We start from the raw sequence: 18219 nt of genomic DNA, 5'->3' as shown, positions 1-18219 counted from the left end.
CAAATTAGAAGTGATAAGACACTTAAGCTCAAGCCAGGTAGGGGTGCATCATGATTTAAAAGAAAATGGTGCTGGGCAGAGGGGGCTCATGCCTATAATCCTAGCTACTCAGGAGGCTGAGATCTGAGGATCACAGTTCAAAGCCAGCCTGGGCAGGAAAGTCCTTGAGACTCTTATCTCCAATTAACCACCAGAAAACTGGAAGTGGCACTGTGGCTCAAGTGGTAGAGTGCTAACCTTGAACAGAAGGGCTCAGGGACAACGCCCAGGCCCAACCAAAAAAAAAAAAAAGAAAGAAAGAAGAAAGAAAATTGTAAAGAATTCCACCTATGGCATGATAGCATGAGATGTTCATTAGACCAGTAAAATAAGGATAATTGGTACAGACACAAAAAAACAACCATGTATAAAAGCTAGAAATTTTCTTAGTGGCATCCGACCAAGAAACCTTTGTTCAAGAAAATATGCTAAACTCTTGAAAAACAGGGGGAGTCTGGGGCATCTGAGCCATGACCTGCTAAATCCTTTTCTCCCTTCTTCCTAACTCAGTATTACAGGGGTTCACTCCAGGAAAATGTGATCAAGAAAACAGGTCTACTCATACCTCAGCTCCCAATGAATAGATAGATCTTACCAAAAGGGATGGATCACCATCATTTCTCATCCTTTTCAACTCTGACTAAAAAATACTAAAATTCCCAGTAAACATGACTGAGAGCTGGGATGCTCCCTTCATCCAGCGCCTACTCCTAGAGCTGAAGCTGTACCCCAGGACTGGCAGGCTGAAAATATAAAGGTCAACTCGCCCTCCCCTTCCTCCAGCTCACTTGGACAGAGGTCCCATGCCAGATGAGGCAAGCTAAAAACAGATCAAAAACAATCCCCCACACCAGCAGCCAGAATAGTGCCAAAGGGTAGAGGCAGTCTATAGAAATAGAGAAAATGAAGCACTCCCCAAAGGAACTAGTCTTATTTGAAGAATGTGGATATATAAAGGTTCTGGCAAACATTGACATGTTGGTGTTTCTCTTCCTTAACAGAAACAATGTGTATACATAGAGCAGCAAGAAAACTGGAAACCAATAAGAAGAAAAGTTTTAGAAAATATCTGAACACATGTAAATCAAGTAACACATAGATTAAAAAAGAATACAAGGAGCTGGGCACTAGTGGCTCATGCCTTTAATCCTAATTACTCAGGAGTCACATCTGAGGATTGTATTTTGAAATCAATGCAGGAAGGAAAAGTCTGTAAGACTCTTATTTCCAATAAATGATCAAAAAGGAGTGGAGCTGTGGCTCACGTGGTAGCACACTAGCCTTGAGCAAAAAAGAATCTTCAGAGATAGCACACAAGCCCTGAGTTCAAATCTCAGGATGTCACAAGAAGAAAAAAAAGAAAAGAAAAGAGAAGAAGGAAGGAAGGAAGGAAGGAAGGAAGAGGGAGGGAGAGTGTTAGCATATTGGCTGGATAGGTGGATGGATGGATGGATGGATGGATGGATGGATGGATGGATGGATGGAAACAAAGGCAATAGGAAGTATCTAGCCAAACCAGGGGTACCAAAAGGGGGTGGGGAGAGAATACAAGGATATTGAAAGTTGCTTAAAACAAAAGAAAATGGAGATACATCATATCAAAATTTATGGGATTCAGCAAAAGCAGTACTAAGGGGGACATTTATAAATAATTTATAAATTCACAAATAATAAAGAAGAACCAGAAACTAGGCATGGTGGCACATATCTGTAATCCCAGCACTTCAGAATACAAAAGGATCATAAATTCAAGAATAGTGTGGGCTACATACCACAATGCTGTCTCAAAAAAATAAAGTAGAAAGATCTGTGATCATTTATCATTGCATCTCAAGGAACCAGAAAAAGAAGAGTAAACAAAACCAAGAATTTAAGAAAAGTCTCACAATTGCTCCAAAGGTGAAATATAAGACAAAATCCTAGCAGAAACTTCTCTACAGGACCTAGTAATTCCACTCTTATTTATCTACCCAAGAGAAATGAAAACAGATGTCCACACAAACACATGTGAGTGTTCAAAGCAGAACTATTCATAATTCATCATGTGGTGAAAGCAAGAACAATAGGTGGTATCCATAAAATGGACTATTTAGAAATTTTTAAATGATGTATTGATCCATGCTACAAAAGTAGATGAAGCTTGAAAATATGCTGAGCCAGACACAAAAAGAGTATATGTTATACGATACTACTTAAATGAAATACCCAACAAAAGCAAATCCATAGTGACATGAAGGATTTTTGTGTGATTAGATTTGGTTGTTAGGGTTGGGAAGAAATGAAGAACAGCTTTTAATAGGTATGGGGGCTGGGAAGGTGGCTCAGTGGTAGAGTGCTTGCCTTGCATGCATGAGGCCCTGGGTTCAATTCCTCAGCACAACTTAAGCAGAAAAAAGCTGGAAATGGCACTGTGGCTCAAGTGGTAGAGCGCTGGCCTTGAGCTGAAGAGCTGAGGGACAGCGCCCAGGCCCAGAGTTCAGGCCCCACAATCGACCAAAAAAAAATAGGTATGACTTTGTTTGGAAAGTGATGAAAATATCCTAAAATTGATTATAGTCATAGTTACAAGCATTTGTGAATATACTATAAGTCAATTCACTGCATACTTTGAATGGATGAAATACATGACTTATGTACATCAAATAAAACTGCTGTATAAAAACAAAATGATAATATTTGACTGTGTAAGCTGTGCAATGAGCTCCTGGGTGCTAACTTTATTATAATCCTTTAAATTTACATTTAGATTATTCTTTGCTGATAAAATGCATGTTTTAACAACAGCATTCTTACAAGTCTGGAAGACCTAGATTTCTGCCTCAGCCACCTAACAGCTAAATTGTTGGGCAGATTACTCAATTTAAACCTTCCAGTGTTTTATCTGTAAAGCGTAGATGGTAATAATAGTAACTTCCTTGTAAGCTATTCTATCATGTGCCTGGCGTGTTTTCAGGGCTATTATTAGCTAATGTTAGCTATAAAGCAGTTAAAGCACTTATTCACAAAATCCTTGATCATGGGTCTCTTGCTTGAAACTCACCTTTTCATATTTACTATTTTCTAAGAATTCAAAATTTTGATCAGGCAAATAAAATTGACCTTCACATAAGACCTACTGGATCCTGTTTTTATTTATTTTATTTTTTTAATTTAAATTTTATTTTATTTTATTTGAGAACATACTGTACAGAGGGGTTACAATTACATTGGCAGGATAATGCATACATTTCTTACCAAGCATTGCAGCCTCCTCCTTTGTTTACCCTTCACCTCCCTTCCCAGCCTCCCCCCTCCCCCCCACCCAATCATACCCCCCACCCCCCCCCCACACCGACATTGTAAAGCTTGCTTTGACATGATATTTTGTAATTCTCCTTGTTGCAACATGGATCCTGTTTTTAAAATGTCCTGACATGGCAGTGGAGTTGTGGCTCAAAGTGGTAGAGCACCAGCCTTGAGCAAAAAGAGATCAGAGAGAGTGTGCAGGCCCCAAGTTTAAGCCCCACAACCGACAAAAATAAAATAAAATAAAATGTCCTTACATAACAGTTCTACAACTGTTCTAGAATAGGATAAATTCAAAAGTTCCATCACTTCCCAGTGTTTAGTGTTAGCAAACCTTCTAGCCTGGCTCTGACAATTCAAATCTAGTCCAGATTAACAGAATACTCTTTTCAGTCTTGCATTATCTTCAGCATCCGTATCTGTTCTGAATCAGTCAAAAGATCCTCTGAGTTGGTCTTGCTATAGCTCTACCTGGATTTCTAGCCAATGATTTCAATGGTTAAAGTCTACTATTGAGCATCTTATCCAATTTTCTGACCCACATGAATATGTGAATAAATGTATCAGGGAAGCAGAGTCAGAGACTAAGGAAGAATTGGAGAGATGTGACACATCCAGGTCTTTTGCAAATTCTTACTGTTAAAATTAGTTGACACTATTCTTCATGATACTAAAACAACAAATATTCATGTAAACTATTATTAGACCACTTTGTTTAAAGGTCTTCTCACATAGTTTATACAAGAGTTGGGTAGCTTCTACCTTTCCTTACCAATACCTACCTTTTAACCATTTTAAATTATGAGTCTTCCTCTACTGATTGGCAACTAAGAAATAAAGATCAGGGGAGGGGGGAGGCTGGGAAGGGAGGTGAAGGGTAAACAAAGGAGGAGGCTGCAATGCTTGGTAAGAAATGTATGCATTATCCTGCCCATGTAATTGTAGCCCCTCTGTACAGTATGTTCTCAAATAAAATAAAATAATATTTAAAAAAAAAAAGAAAGAAAGATCAGAGAAAAAAAACTTTTAAAGAGACTAAAAATGCAAACGATAAGTGAAACAGATTTGATTCTTTAAAACATAAACAAAATTAAAAACTCAAGCTAAACTAACCAAAGGAAAGAGCAAAACAATCTAAATCAATGAAATTGGGGACACAACAGATACCACTGAAATCTAAATGATCATTAGGGAATATTTTCAGATTACAGATATGAGCCACTAACTCCTGGCTCATACTTTCAAATTTCACATGAAAATTTGTATGGAAAATCTAGAACAAATGGACAAATTTCTGAAGACACATTGTCTATGAGCCAAGAAAAAGTTGAACTAAGACAACATTTTTTTTTTGTCGGTCATCAGGCTTGAACTCTGGGCCTGAGTGCTGGCCTTCAGCTCTTCAGCTCAAAGCGAGTCCTCTACCACTTGAGCTACAGTGCCACTTCCAGTTTTCTGGTGGTTTATTGGAGATAAGAGTTTCATAGACTTTCTTGCCCCGGCTGGCTTTGAACCGTGATGCTCAGACCTCAGCCTCCTGAATAGCTAGGATTACAGGCGTGAGCTACTGGTGCCTGGCTAAGACAACATTTTAAAATATTAAAAATATCAATAAGATTGAAGCAGGACCAAAAAAATCTCTTCCTACAAAAAAATCTCTTCCTACAAAGTAAAGACCAAGACAAGACAGATCACAGCTGAACTTTACCAGACTTTTTAAAAAAGGCTAATACCAATATTCTGCAAACAATTACATAAAATAGAAAGGAAAGAGTTGTTTATAAAACCATTCTCTGAAGCAAGTATTAGACTGATAACAAACCTAACAAAACCACAAAACAACAACAAAAAAAACCTGCAGACAAACATCAGTCAAACTGATCAGTAGTAAACATGGATCAAAAAAATGTCTTCAACAAAATACTGGCAAATCAATAATACATTAAAAAGATCACATATCATGATCAGCTCCGTTTCATTTTAGGGAGGCAAATATTGTTTTACACATGAAATTCAATAAACAACACAACACATAAGTAGAATTAAAGATAAAATACATGATCATTTCAATAGTTGTAGAAAAACCCTTGATAAAATTCAACATCCCCTTTATGATAAAAATTCTGAAAAAAAAAATCAAGTATAGAAGCGTAATACCTCAACATATAGACTATATATGACAAACCCATTTCTAACATCACACCAGATAAGGAAAAACTATTTCCTCTAAAACAAGAAGAAAAAAAAGAGTGTCATCTCTGACTACTCTTATTTAACACAGTACTTGAAATTTTAGCCAGATTTATCAGGCAAGAGAAATGAAATGAGTATAAATAGAAACACACTTAACAATTACCTTGTTAGCTGAGCATCAATGGCTCATACCTGTAATGTTAGCTACTCAGGAGGCTGAGATCTGGAGATGACACTTCAAAGCCAGACCAAACAGGAATGTTCATGAGACTCTCATCTCCAATTAACCACCATCAAAAAAAAAAAAAAAAAAAAAAAAAAAAGCAAAAAATGGCACCATGGCTTAAAGTGGTAGAGCACTAGCCTTGAACCTAAAAGCTCAGGGACAATGACCAGACCCTGAGTTCAAGCCCCAGGATGTGCCCAAAAAAATAATAAGGGCTGGGAAGGTGGCTCAGTGGTAGAGCACTTGCCTTGCATGCTCAACGCCCTGGGTTCAATTCCTCAGCACCACATAAGAAAAAAGCTGGAAGTGGCACTGTGGCTCAAGTGGTAGAGTGCTAGCCTTGAGCTGAAGAGCTGAGGGACAGCGCCCAGGCCCAGATTTCAGGCTCCATGACCGGACCCAAAAAATAATAATAATAATACTTTGTTTATATAAGTGATATGATTCTATACTTAGAAAGCCCCAAAGACAGCTGAGTGCTGGTGGCTCATGTCTATAATTCCTCCTCCTGTTTCCCCTTCCCATCTTCCCCCCCCCACTCCTCCCTCCCCCACTCCTGCCAAAGTTGTAAAGTTCATTTTTCGACATAATGTCTTGTACATCTCATTGTTGCAATGGGTCCACCTGTATCCCTATATAAACAATTTGTTTTTTCCCTTCTCCTCCACAAATTATAACAACATCAAATACAGTGAAAAAAAGTCAACAGTAAAAAAGTCAACATGCAGAAAAACCACAGTTTATTATATACCAATAATAAACTCATTAAGAAAGAAACCAGGCAAACAATCCCTTTAAAATACCCAGGAATGACGGACTGGGAAGGTGGCTCAGTGGTAGAGTGCTTGCCTTGCATGCATGAGGCCCTGAGTTTGATTCCTCAGCATCACATAAACAAAAAAAGCCGGAAGTGGTGCTGTGGCTCAAGTGGTAGAGCACTAGCCTTGAACTGAAGAACTCAGGGTCAGTGCCCAGGCCCAGAGTTCAAGCCCCACTACCAACAGGGGAAAAAACAAAACAAAACATAGGAATGAATCTAACCAAGGAGGTGAATATATTTGTGATAGAAAATGGGGGGTGGGGAGGGGTGGGGTGGGGGTGTAGTTGAGGAGGTGGAAGGAATGGGATGGTAGGGGAAAAACAAAGGAGGAGGCAACAGTGCTGGATAAGAAATGTACTCATTACCTTGCTCATGTAACTGTAACTCCTCTGTACAGTATTTTCACAATAAAAAACTTATTTAAAAAAAGAAAATAAAAAACACTGAAGAAAGAAATTGAAGAAGACACTACAAGATGTAAACATCTTACATGTTGATGGATAGGGAGAAATAATGTTCTTAAAATCAAATGCAATCTACAGATTCAATGCAATTTCCATCAAAACATCCATGACATTCTTCACAGAACTAGAATAAGCAATCATAACATTCATATGGAATCAAAACAGACCCTGAATAGCCAATGTAATCCTGGGGGGGGGGGAAGCTTTATGCTACAGATACCACAATACTGATTTCAGATATTATAGAGCCATAGTAACAAAAACAGCATGGTTCAATACACACAAATCAATAACTAAAAAAGACATATAAAAAGAGTTGCTTATATCAATAGAATAGAAGAAGAAATCAGAAAGAAACCAACATGCGTATAGCCAACTGATTCTTGACCCCATAAAAGCATACTAAATGCATGTATGAAAGCTACCAGCACGACTGTGTTTATTGCAGCATTATTTACCATAGCTAAGATATGGAACCAACCCAGATGCCACTCCGTAGATGAATGGATCAAGAAAATGTGGTATATGTACACAATGGAATTCTATACCTCCATCAGAAAGAATGATATTGCCCCATTTGTTAGGAAATGGAAAGACTTGGGAAAATTATATTAAGTGAAGTAAGCCAGGCCCAAAGAAACTTAGGTCCCATTGTTTCCCTTATTTGCAATAACTAGTATATGTCTGAGTCAAGCAGAAAAGGTCAGATAAGTTGTTAGGGAAATGAACCCTAAGATATGTATTCAAATGCTTTTTTCTTTCAGGTGATTTTTTCTAACACATTTATAAGATTATTTCTTGGTTGCTTAGTATGTCCCTCCCCCACGGTATAACCCCTGCTTTCACTGGATTTGATGTTGGTATCATTTGTGGTGGGGAAAGGAAAAACAAATCATTTAAATAGGGATACAGGTGGATCCATTGCAACAATGAGATGTACAAGTCGTTATGTGGAAAAATGAACTTTACAACTTTGGTGGGGAGGGGAGGAAGATTGAAGGGGGGGAGGATGGGAAAGGATAGGAAAGGGAAACAAAGAGGCTACAATGCTTGATAAGAAATGTACTCATTATCTTGCCCATGTAATTGTAAACCCTCTGTACAGTATTTTCACAATAAAATAAAAATAAAAAATTTTTTTAAAATGCATGTATGGGCATGTCACAGTGAACCCAGTTAATACATATAATTAACCAGCATTAATATTTATGATTAAGAAAACCTGGGCCGGGCGCCAGTGGCTCATGCCTGAAATCCTAGCTACTCAAAAGGCTGAGATCTGAGGATGGTGGTTCAAAGCCAGCCCGGGCAGGAAAATCCATGAGACTCATCTCCAATAAGCCACCCGAAAACCGGAGGTGGCGCTGTGGCTCAAGTGGTAGAGCACTAGCCTTGAGCTGAAGAGCTGAGGGATAGCATTCTAGCCCCACAACCAACCAAAAAAAAAAAATTAATGGGGGCCAGATGCCAGTTGCTTCTGCTTATAATTCTAGCTACTTAAGAGACTGAGACCTGAGGATCACAGTTCAAAGTCAGCCCATACAGACAAATCCAAGTGACTCTTATCTCCAGTTGAGCAGCAAAAAGCCAGATGTGGAGATATGGCTCAAGTGGCAGGGCATCAGGACAGCATTAGACCCTGAGTTCAAGCCCCACTCCTGGCATTAAAATAAATGAAAACATTAATTGGGACATGAAACATGAACCCATGGGATCCAAACAGAATTTTACTTGAGGAAATTCTTCCTAGGCCATTCCATTAACACCGCATTACAAAGTGTCCCAGCATCCTTTATTCCATTTCTATAACATGTTTGTGTTTTGCTGAATATCTGTATTTCCCTCAAGAATATATGTTTCCTAAGGGAATCCTTGCATACCAATCAATTATTTGTTCAATCACTGGATATCTACACATGTAATAAATTAATTCCTGGCATCAAGAACAGGCATAAGGAGCTGAATGAGAGAAATTTTACCTGTGTTGGGTGAGCACATTCACAGCCGAAGGATGATTGGCACAGTAAGCCAAATACATAGATTTAAAATGAGGCATGAGATTCAGTAGGCAACCTCCGACTTTGTGTTGGTTTTCTGGAAACCTGTAAGCAAGACAGGTGAAACACCAAATGTAAAATAAGAAACAAAAGATAAAAGAAGATGACTCCAATTAACCCTGGCACCATGGAAACCTTCTGAATGTTTTGCCATTGTTTTGCTTTAAAGTCTATATTAGAAATATCCTATCTGTGAAATGTAGATTTTTTGGCTATTGATTTCAACTCTAGTCCCCAAACATAGCTTTAATAAGCAGGGTCAGATACTTATGTTGAATTAACCGCTAGGGGTAGTTGTTTTTAAGATGGTTATATTTGAATTTGGCTTCACATGCTAAAAATACTCAGCTAATTTATCTGAAGTTCAAGTGCAAGCTAAAGTACTTGAATTCAAAAGCAACACACCACAAAAGAATATTATTGTACTGTGGTTGACCTGGTAGTTGCTCCACAGAGTGATCACATCATTTTAATTACTTTTTAAATTACAAGTTGCCAGTTTTCATTTATAGAAAAATCAGAAAGGCATAAGAAATTTTAAAAAATTACCAGGAATCACACTATTCAGGCATATCTATTATGATAACAATTTTGGCACCTTCCATAGGTTTTTTACCCTATGTGTTGCTCCATAAAATAAAAAAAAACAAGGATTATAAATCTAGTTTGTAATCTGCCCTTTTCATTTAGCAAGTATCTTTCCATATTAATTATCTACATTCCTACTGGCATGTGAAGTTGCTTGTCCAGTGTCTATATTGTGGGATCTTTTCTATCCTATCCTGGACAAAGATCTATGTCTTAGAGAGCTCAAGAAAGGGGCCATCCTTCTCAAATTTCCAATATAGATGAAAGTAACAGATTTCTCCAAAATATCCTGTTTGCAAAATTAATCTTGCAACAGAGATATATTGCCAAGGGTCAATTCTAGGTAACTGTAGTATAATGTTGAACACTTCAGTAATCAGTATACCAGCCGTCAAAAACCTGCTGTTGTTCACATACAGCTATGCTTTCTGTTCTTCCACTTACTATGTAATATAATATAATGGATACAATAGTAGGAATGACTAAAAGAGAATCAAATGGGGCTGGAGGTGGAGCTTAGTAGTAAAGAGAGTGCTTCAAATGCATACTGATCTGGATCCAATTCCTAACAGAAAGTGTGGAGGAGCAACAGAGGGAGGAGGATTAGCAAGGAGGAAGGGAGAACGGGAAAGAGGGTAAGAGGGAGGGAAGAAAGGACTTCTGAAATAGATTATTCTATGACTTTCCCAAGTAATCTGTACTATGCACAACGGATCTAACACATATTAAAGCTGTCGTCCATCGTGAATTAATACCTTTATAACTTTTACATTGACCAGAAACAGTAAATTAATGTTTCATTATTGTCACATATAAATTTACTAGATGTAGAGGCCTGATATTTGTCTAGTGGTTTGATATTGTGAACATCTCCACCTAGTGCATTTTCTCTGTATTGTTACTAGGTCCTGGAACAATGGATCAAAGCTATAGTAAATGCTAAGTATGGAATGCCCTTATTCAAGGCATAGGGTTAGGGTTAGGGTTAAAAGGAAACAAAACTCACAAAACAACTCTCAGCTGGTCATCCTAACAAATACGACTCACTTACTTGGAGCAGTCTTCCAAGGCTTGGCAGAGTGTCTGTTGAAATGTACATACTTCTTCAAAGTTTCCCAGTAAAGATGAAAACTCCACAGTACTCAGACTGAAAACAAATACATGTAGGTTTAGTTAATCTTTTAAGGATGACTTTAACTATCTTTCTGTGGTCTAGTTAGCAGATAGACTCCTAATATTGGACAAATGTAGAGAAACAATCCTGTATTTTAACTTTTTAAAAAATTTTTCACCAAATCTATAGCTTTACACAATCTCCTTATGCTTTTCTCCCAAATAACCAGTTATCATAAAGAAACAGGTCTTTTTTGGTATTTTATGAAGCTATCAATAATATGAATAATAAGTACTCAATAGCTAACTATCTAAATAGACAAAAATACAGTGTAGATGGAAATAAGCATTAAAAAAAACCTTTGTAAGGTTGGGTGCCAGTATCTCATGCTGGTAATCCTAGCTATTCAAGAGGCTGAGATCTGACGATTGCGATTCAAAGCCAGTCCAGGCAGGAAAGTCCATGTAACACTTATCTCCAAAAAGGCTGTAAGTGAGGCTGTGGCTCAAATTATACAGTGCTATCCTTGAGTAAAGAAACAGGGACAGAACCCAGGCCCTGAGTTCAGGCCCCATGACTGGCACGCGCACACACACACACACACACACACACACACACATACACAATCATTGGTATATTCTACTACAGAACCTAAAAAGGTAAACAAAGATATGTACACTCAAATAATGCACAGAAAAAGTAGTAAAAATCATCTTTCTCCGGAATTAAAATACACATATACCAAAAGATTCTTCATGAAAGGAAGTAGAAGGAAAATAGTGCTCTTTTTTTGGATATTTCTTTGTTTATGAAGTGGAATAGTTAAGTCAAGTTGAACTAACTATTTTTTTTTGGTTGGTTGTGGGACTTGAACTCTGGGCCTGGGTGCTGTCCCTCAGCTCTTCAGCTCAAGGCTAGCGCTTTACCACTTGAGCCACAGCGCCACTTCAGGGCCTCATGCATGCAAAGCAAGCACTCTACCACTGAGCCACCTTCCCAGCCCAAGTTGAACTATTTTATTCAAAGGCTTTGTATAAAGAATGTTCTTTTCCATACTTCTCATACCAAACGATAAGTGGTAAGAATAAGAGCCAGCCCTCATCAGTGAGTGCTGACAAGTTATGCAAGCATTTCCCAAATAGGGGCTCACAAGACAGGGACCATTGCTGTCTACATTTCACAGGTGAGACAACCCAGGTACAGAGAACTTAATTCAGTCAACCAAAGATACAAACCAATGAATGGCAAAGAAAGAAACTGAGCCCAAATAGTCTAACTCCAGAAAGCAGGTCTTTAATCACTCTAGGGAAGAAACTTTTTAGATTTGTTTCACTAGCCATTGTATTATACATATTCTTTCTCCTTTTGAATATATAATCCTATAACTAGCCAGGTGCTGAGGACTCACACCCTATAATCCTAGCTACTCAGGAGGCTAAGATCTAAGGATTGCCTTTCAAAGCCAGCCCAGGAAAAAAGTCCCTGTGAGACTCTTTTTTTTTTTTTTTTTGGGTCCGGTCGTGGGGCCTGAACTCTGGGCCTGGGCGCTGTCCCTCAACTCTTCAGCTCAAGGCTAGTGCTATACCACTTGAGCCACAGCGCCACTTCCGGCTTTTTTCTTTTTGCTTATGTGGTGCTGAGGAATCGAACCCAGGGCCTCATACATTCAAGGCAAGTGCTCTACCACTGAGCCACCTTCCTAGCCCGAGACTTTGATCTCCAATAAACTACTCAGAAAAGGCTGGAAGTGGCATTGTGGCTCAAGTGGTAGAGCACTAGCCTTGAGCAAAAGAAGTTCAAGGACAGAGCCCAGGAGCAGAGTTCAGGCCCCAGGACTGACAAGAAATGTACTCACTACCTTACTTATGTAACTGTACACATCACCTTTACAACAAAATGAAATTAAAAAATTAATTTCACAAATGAAAAAATAATCCTACAGGGGCTGGGAAGGTGGCTCAGTGGTAGAATGCTTGCCTTGCATGCATGAGGCCCAGGGTTCATTAGTAGCCTTTAGCAAATGAGCACAGGGACAGTATCCAGGACCTGAGTTCAAGCCTCTGGAGCAGCACAAAAAACAATAATCACCAAATTAGAAATTTGTCAAGACATTGTGCCTAAACAAATAAGATTTGGAAAAAGAAAGGGAAATAATAGTAAAATATATTAAACCTACATAAGTCTAAAGTTGATAGTCAAAAAAGTCAGCTCTTATCAACAAGAGGGGAAGCTTTGCCCTCCACGGTGTGATCTTATGGTTAATTTTCTACTTGACATGGATCACCATTGCTAATGAAATGTAATCAATCCAAATAGCAAATAAATGCCAACGATGCTGTGCCTGTAAGTATCAAAAATGTGTGGTCAAGATATTTCTTGAGTAAAAACTAAACTTTTCAATTCAGGCTTTAGATCAAAATGTTTTGAACATTTATTTTCAAAAAGACCTTGACATCTTACTGTCATTCACACAGTTTGCCAGAGTGAAACAGGCTTGAAATACTCTCAGGAACATTCGCAAAATGCCATACTCTTTCTATTCTCAGAGCATGGGAAAGAGGTTCTGTTTTGGCAAGCTAAGGTCAGAATGAGCATGAGAATTTCCAGTTTATGTGCTTTCTGAATAAAAGCACAGGAAGTCCTTTTCTCTATGATAACACTGGATACATCACTTTTTGGTACTTTTTTTATTGTAAAAATGTTGTACAGAGGGGTTACAGTTACATGAGCAAGGTAATGAGTAAATTTCCTATTGAGCATGGTTGCCTCCTCCTTTGGATACATCAATTTAAAATGCACTAGAGATGAGCACTAGTGACTCACACCTGTCATCTTAGCTACTCAAAAGGCTTAGTTCTGAGGATCATGATTAAAAATCAGCCCAGGGAGGAAAGTCTGTAAGACTCTTAACTCCAATTAACTACAAAAAAATTCAGAAGTAGAGCTATGGCTCAAGTGGTACAACGCTATCCTTGAAAAATAAAGCTAAAAGCTGGACGCTGGTGGCTCAGGCCTGTAATCCTAGCTACTCAGGAGGCTAAGATCTGAGGATCACAGTTCAAAGCCAGCCCCGGGCAGGAAAGACCTAGAGACTCCAATCTCCACTAAACCACTAGAAAACCAGAAGTGGTGCTGTAGCTCAAGTGGTAGAGCGCTCGCCTTGAGCTGAAGAGGTCAGGGACAGCGCCCAGGCCCAGAGTTCAAGCCCCACACCGACCAAAAAAAAAAGACAGAAAGAAAAAGAAAACTAAGTGACAACACCTAGGCCCTGAGTTTAAGCCCCAGTACTGATACACAAAAAAGGGACAAGATATGTAGAAGCAAAACCAAAAAAATCTCAGAGGCAGAGAGTGGAATAGAGGTTAGCAGAGTCTGAGCTAGAAGTGAAGGAACAGAAGAGATGGAGAAAAGATATAAACAGACCTCAGGGTGCAGCTTGATAAGAAAGATAACATCTAATGCTCTATAGCACATCAGGTTAGCTGTGATTGGCAACAATTTCTTGTAGCTGTTAACATAGCTAGTGGAAAGGATTTTTAAAGTTCCCAACACAAAGAAGAAATGGCATATGGATGAGGTGAGAGGCATAGCAATGACGTAATCTGATCATTACACATTGCTCAGATGCAACGGAAATATCACATTATTTCCCACAAATATGGAAAAATTATAGTGCTTAAAATATTTAAGTTTATCAAATTCTAAGTGCACAATAGGCAAGAAATATACAAGATAAAAATGATAACATGTGGAAATCCAGATATATTCATCCCTTCCTCATAAAAGCCAGCTAAGCTTTCCAAAAGCAACATCTTGCATAATTTCTGTTGCCCTGACTATGTTCTTGGCAACCTGTGATCTGTGGAAATTCTTCTAAAGGGCAAAATCAATTATTCAGTGACATAAGAGTAATGACTCCATATGCTGACATTATCTGGCTTTATTTCACTAGGGTTTTGTTGTTGTTGTTGTTGCTATTGTTTGTCAGTCGTGGGCCTGAACTCTGGGCCTGGGCACTGTCCCTCAGCTCTTCAGCTCAAGGCTAGCACCCTACCACTTGAGCCACAGCACCACTTCCAGCATTTTTTCTGCTTATGTGGTGCTAAGGAATCGAACCCAGGGCCTCAAGTATGCAAGGCAAGCACTCTACCACTGAGCCATCTTCCCAGCCCTTAACTAGGGTTTAAAATTAAAATCTTACTTGTTATTGGACTGCAAGGGTCTTAGGTAAGTAACAAGCAGAGACTGGAGTTCTTTAGCATATTCTTTCTCGGTGTCCAAGATGTTCTGTAAGACCTGTGGCAAAACAAAGGTCAAGGTATTTTAATTATCAAAAGAGTCCAAGTTCAAATACAGCTTTATATTGTAAACAAATTACTAGGAAAAGGGGTCCTATTCACTCAGGTTAGCATTGTAAGTACCACAAAATCTCAAAGCACTTTACTTCAATCTAGCAAAGTACTTTCATGATTGTATGACAATTGGTTGCACTGTATAACTCACACAAACACAAAATTTCACACAAGTTTCCAGTTATCCAGAACTTAAAGACCTGCCCTTTACAGAGTATTGTCCAAAATAATTTTATCCTGAGGAAAAGTATCAGTTAGCAAAAACCAAACTGGAGATCTAGTAAATTTTAAGCCGGATTGAAACAACTTATCTTAGACTAAAGTTAAAAGATTGTCATATGATGAATTCAAATAGAAAAAGAAGTAAAAGTATGAGGAATTCAAGAGAAATAATATTGTATTTATTGGTAGCATAACATAAAATTCTATAGACAAAACAATGTATGGGCCCATAAGTTTTCTTGCACAACATATTGTAGGATCATTGTAGGTAGAGTGCTTGCCTAGCATGCATGAAACCCTAGGTTCAATTCCTCAGTACCACATACACAGATAAAGCCAGATGTGGCACTGTGGCTCAAGTCGTAGAGTGCTAGCCTTGAGCAAAATAAGCTCAGGGACTGTGCCTAGGCCCTGAGTTCAAGCCCAAGCCTGGACACACATACAAAAAAAAATACAAAGAATGTTGGGTGCCGGTAGCTCATACCTGTACTCCTAGCTACTCAGAAGGCTGAGATCTTAAGGTTGCAGTTCAAAGCCAGCCTGGGCAGAAATGTCCATGAGACACTTATCTCCAGTTAACCACCAGGAAACTGTAAGTGGTACTGTGGCTCAAGTGGTAGAGCACTGGCCTTGAGCTGAAGAGGTGAGGGACAACAGCCAGGCCCAGAGTTCAAGCCCCATGACTGACAAAAAAAAAAAAAACCCACTAAGAACCAGTTGTTTTTGCTATGTGTACTTTTTATTTTCTTTTTCTGCTTCTTAGGGTATAGAAGAGGACACAAAAAGGAGGGAGAAAAGATAAATAAATGTAATCATGTTATTCAGTATATATTATATGGAAAATGAACTACTTAGGCAGGGACAGGAGGGGAAAATGGGGGCGGGGAGGGGAGCAAAGGAACAGGTAACATTGTCCAAAAGAGAAATATATGCATAAACTGAACTGTGAAGTGGTAACTCCTCCATAAATACCTTAATAATAACAATAAAATCATATTAAAAATACTCAGACAATTCCTGTGCTGCCCACAGAATTTCTTTCTTTTCAGAGGGAGACATTAAATAAAGAATGACACGAAAGGATGAGGCATTGTTGTCAGGAAAAACCCGGGAGTGTCCCAAAATCCCAGACATCACAGTTGACTCAATGAAATCTATGGCTTCATATTTGCTGGGTTCAGCCAGGCCCAAGTGGCTTAATCCTAACTATTGAGAAGACTGAGATCTGAGGCTTGCAGTTCAAAAGTAGCCCAGGCAAGAAACTCCATGAGACTCTTTTTTTTTTTTGTCAGTTGTGGGGCTTGAATTCTGGGCCTGGGCACTATCCCTCAGCTCTTCAGCTCAAAGCTAGTGCTCTACCACTTGAGCCACAGGGCCACTTCTGGGTTTTTTTTTGTTTATGTGGTGCTGAGGAATCAAACCCAGGGCCTCATGCATGTGAGGCAAACACTCTTCCAGTGAGCCACCTTCCCAGCCCCTCCATGAGATTCTTATGTCCAATTAACTAGCAAAAACCTGGAAGTTGTTGGGTGCTGGGGGCTCATGCCTATAATCCCAGCAACTCAGGAGGCTGAGATCTGAGAGGCTGAGATCATGGTTCAAAGCCAACCTGAGCAAGAAAGTCCATGAGACTATCTCCAGTTAACCAACAGAAAACCAGAAGTGGCATTGTGGCCCAAAGTGGTAGAGTGCAAAAGAGCTTACTTAGGGACAGCTCCGAGGCCCTGAGTTCAAGCCCCATGACAAACAGCAAAAAAAAAAAAAAAAAAAAAAAAAAAAATCTGAGAATGAAGCTGTACTCAATTGGTAAAGTGCCAATCTTGTGTGAAAAAGATAAGGGACAGTGTTTAGACCCTGAGTTCAAGTCTCCAGGACTGATAAAAAAATATTCGTTTGATTCTATGTCCACATCTCCAAGATTCAACCAAACAACAGATTGAAAATAGCTTTTAAAAATTACATTAGTTGGTCTGGGAATGTGGCTTAGTGGTAGAGTGCTTGCCTAGCATGCATGAAGTCCTGGGTTCAATTCCTCAGTACCATATAAACAGAAAAAGTCAGAAGTGGCTCTATGACTCAAGTTGTAGAGTACTATCCTTGAGCAAAAGAAGCTCAGGGACAATGCCCAGGCTCTGAGTTCAAGCCCCTGGACTGGCAAAAATTACATTGATGAGAGGGACTGGGAGAGAATAATGGAACAGAAGACATTGTGCGAAAGGAATTATTACCTGACTCATGTAATTATAATCTTTCTGTACATGACCTTTATAATAACAATAAAATTTGAAAAAAAAATTCACTAGTTCCAAGGGTTAGTGGTTCACATCTAGAATCCTAACTACTCAGGAAGCTGAGATCTGAGATCACAGGTCAAAGTTAGCTTAGGCAGACAATCCAGAAGTCTCTTATGTCTAATTAACCAGCAAAAAGAAGGAACTGGAGACATGGTTCAAGTGGTAAAGCACCAGCCACTAGCAGAAAAAGCCAACCCAGAGCTCAAGGCCCAGAGTTCAAGCCCTCATACCAGCCTCAACCAGGCATGGGTGGAGGATTAGAATTATGTTGGTCAAGAATACAAATTTCAATGAGGAGGTATAAGATCAAGGGTTGTATAACATGATAATGATGATAACAATGCAGTATGTTCTTCAAAATTTCTGAAAGTAGATGTTTAGGCATTCTTATTACAAAAATGATAATTATATGAAATTGTATATATTAACAAAATGAAGACATTTTACAATTAAAAACATATTGTATATGATAAAGATATACAATTTGTCAGTTAAAAGTAAGAATTGTGATCTTAATCAACAAATGAAATCAATGCTGATTCTTTTTTTTTTTTTTTTGGGGGGG

The 18219-nt window shown here is 38.7% G+C and overlaps 1 protein-coding gene across 6 annotated transcripts in view; it reads right to left on the bottom strand.

Annotated features, from left to right (window-relative positions):
- Arhgef6 (Rac/Cdc42 guanine nucleotide exchange factor 6) overlaps positions 1–18219 on the bottom strand; it is a 118773-nt gene that overhangs the window by 35826 nt on the left and 64728 nt on the right. For all 6 annotated transcript variants that reach the window (XM_070039649.1, XM_070039650.1, XM_070039648.1 and 3 more), the window contains 3 exons: positions 14988–15082; positions 10724–10819; positions 9007–9129 (listed from right to left, as the gene is read on the bottom strand). In XM_070039649.1, the coding sequence (XP_069895750.1) occupies positions 9007–9129; positions 10724–10819; positions 14988–15082 (314 nt within the window). The remainder of the gene's footprint in view (positions 1–9006; positions 9130–10723; positions 10820–14987; positions 15083–18219) is intronic.

Source organism: Dipodomys merriami, unplaced genomic scaffold (assembly GCF_024711535.1).
Source record: "Dipodomys merriami isolate MVZ:Mamm:240054 unplaced genomic scaffold, mDipMer1.0.p SCAF_3, whole genome shotgun sequence".
In the NCBI taxonomy this organism is placed as follows: Eukaryota; Metazoa; Chordata; class Mammalia; order Rodentia; family Heteromyidae; genus Dipodomys; species Dipodomys merriami.
Note: the sequence above shows the minus strand (reverse complement) of the source record. Positions and strands in the feature narration are given on the sequence as shown.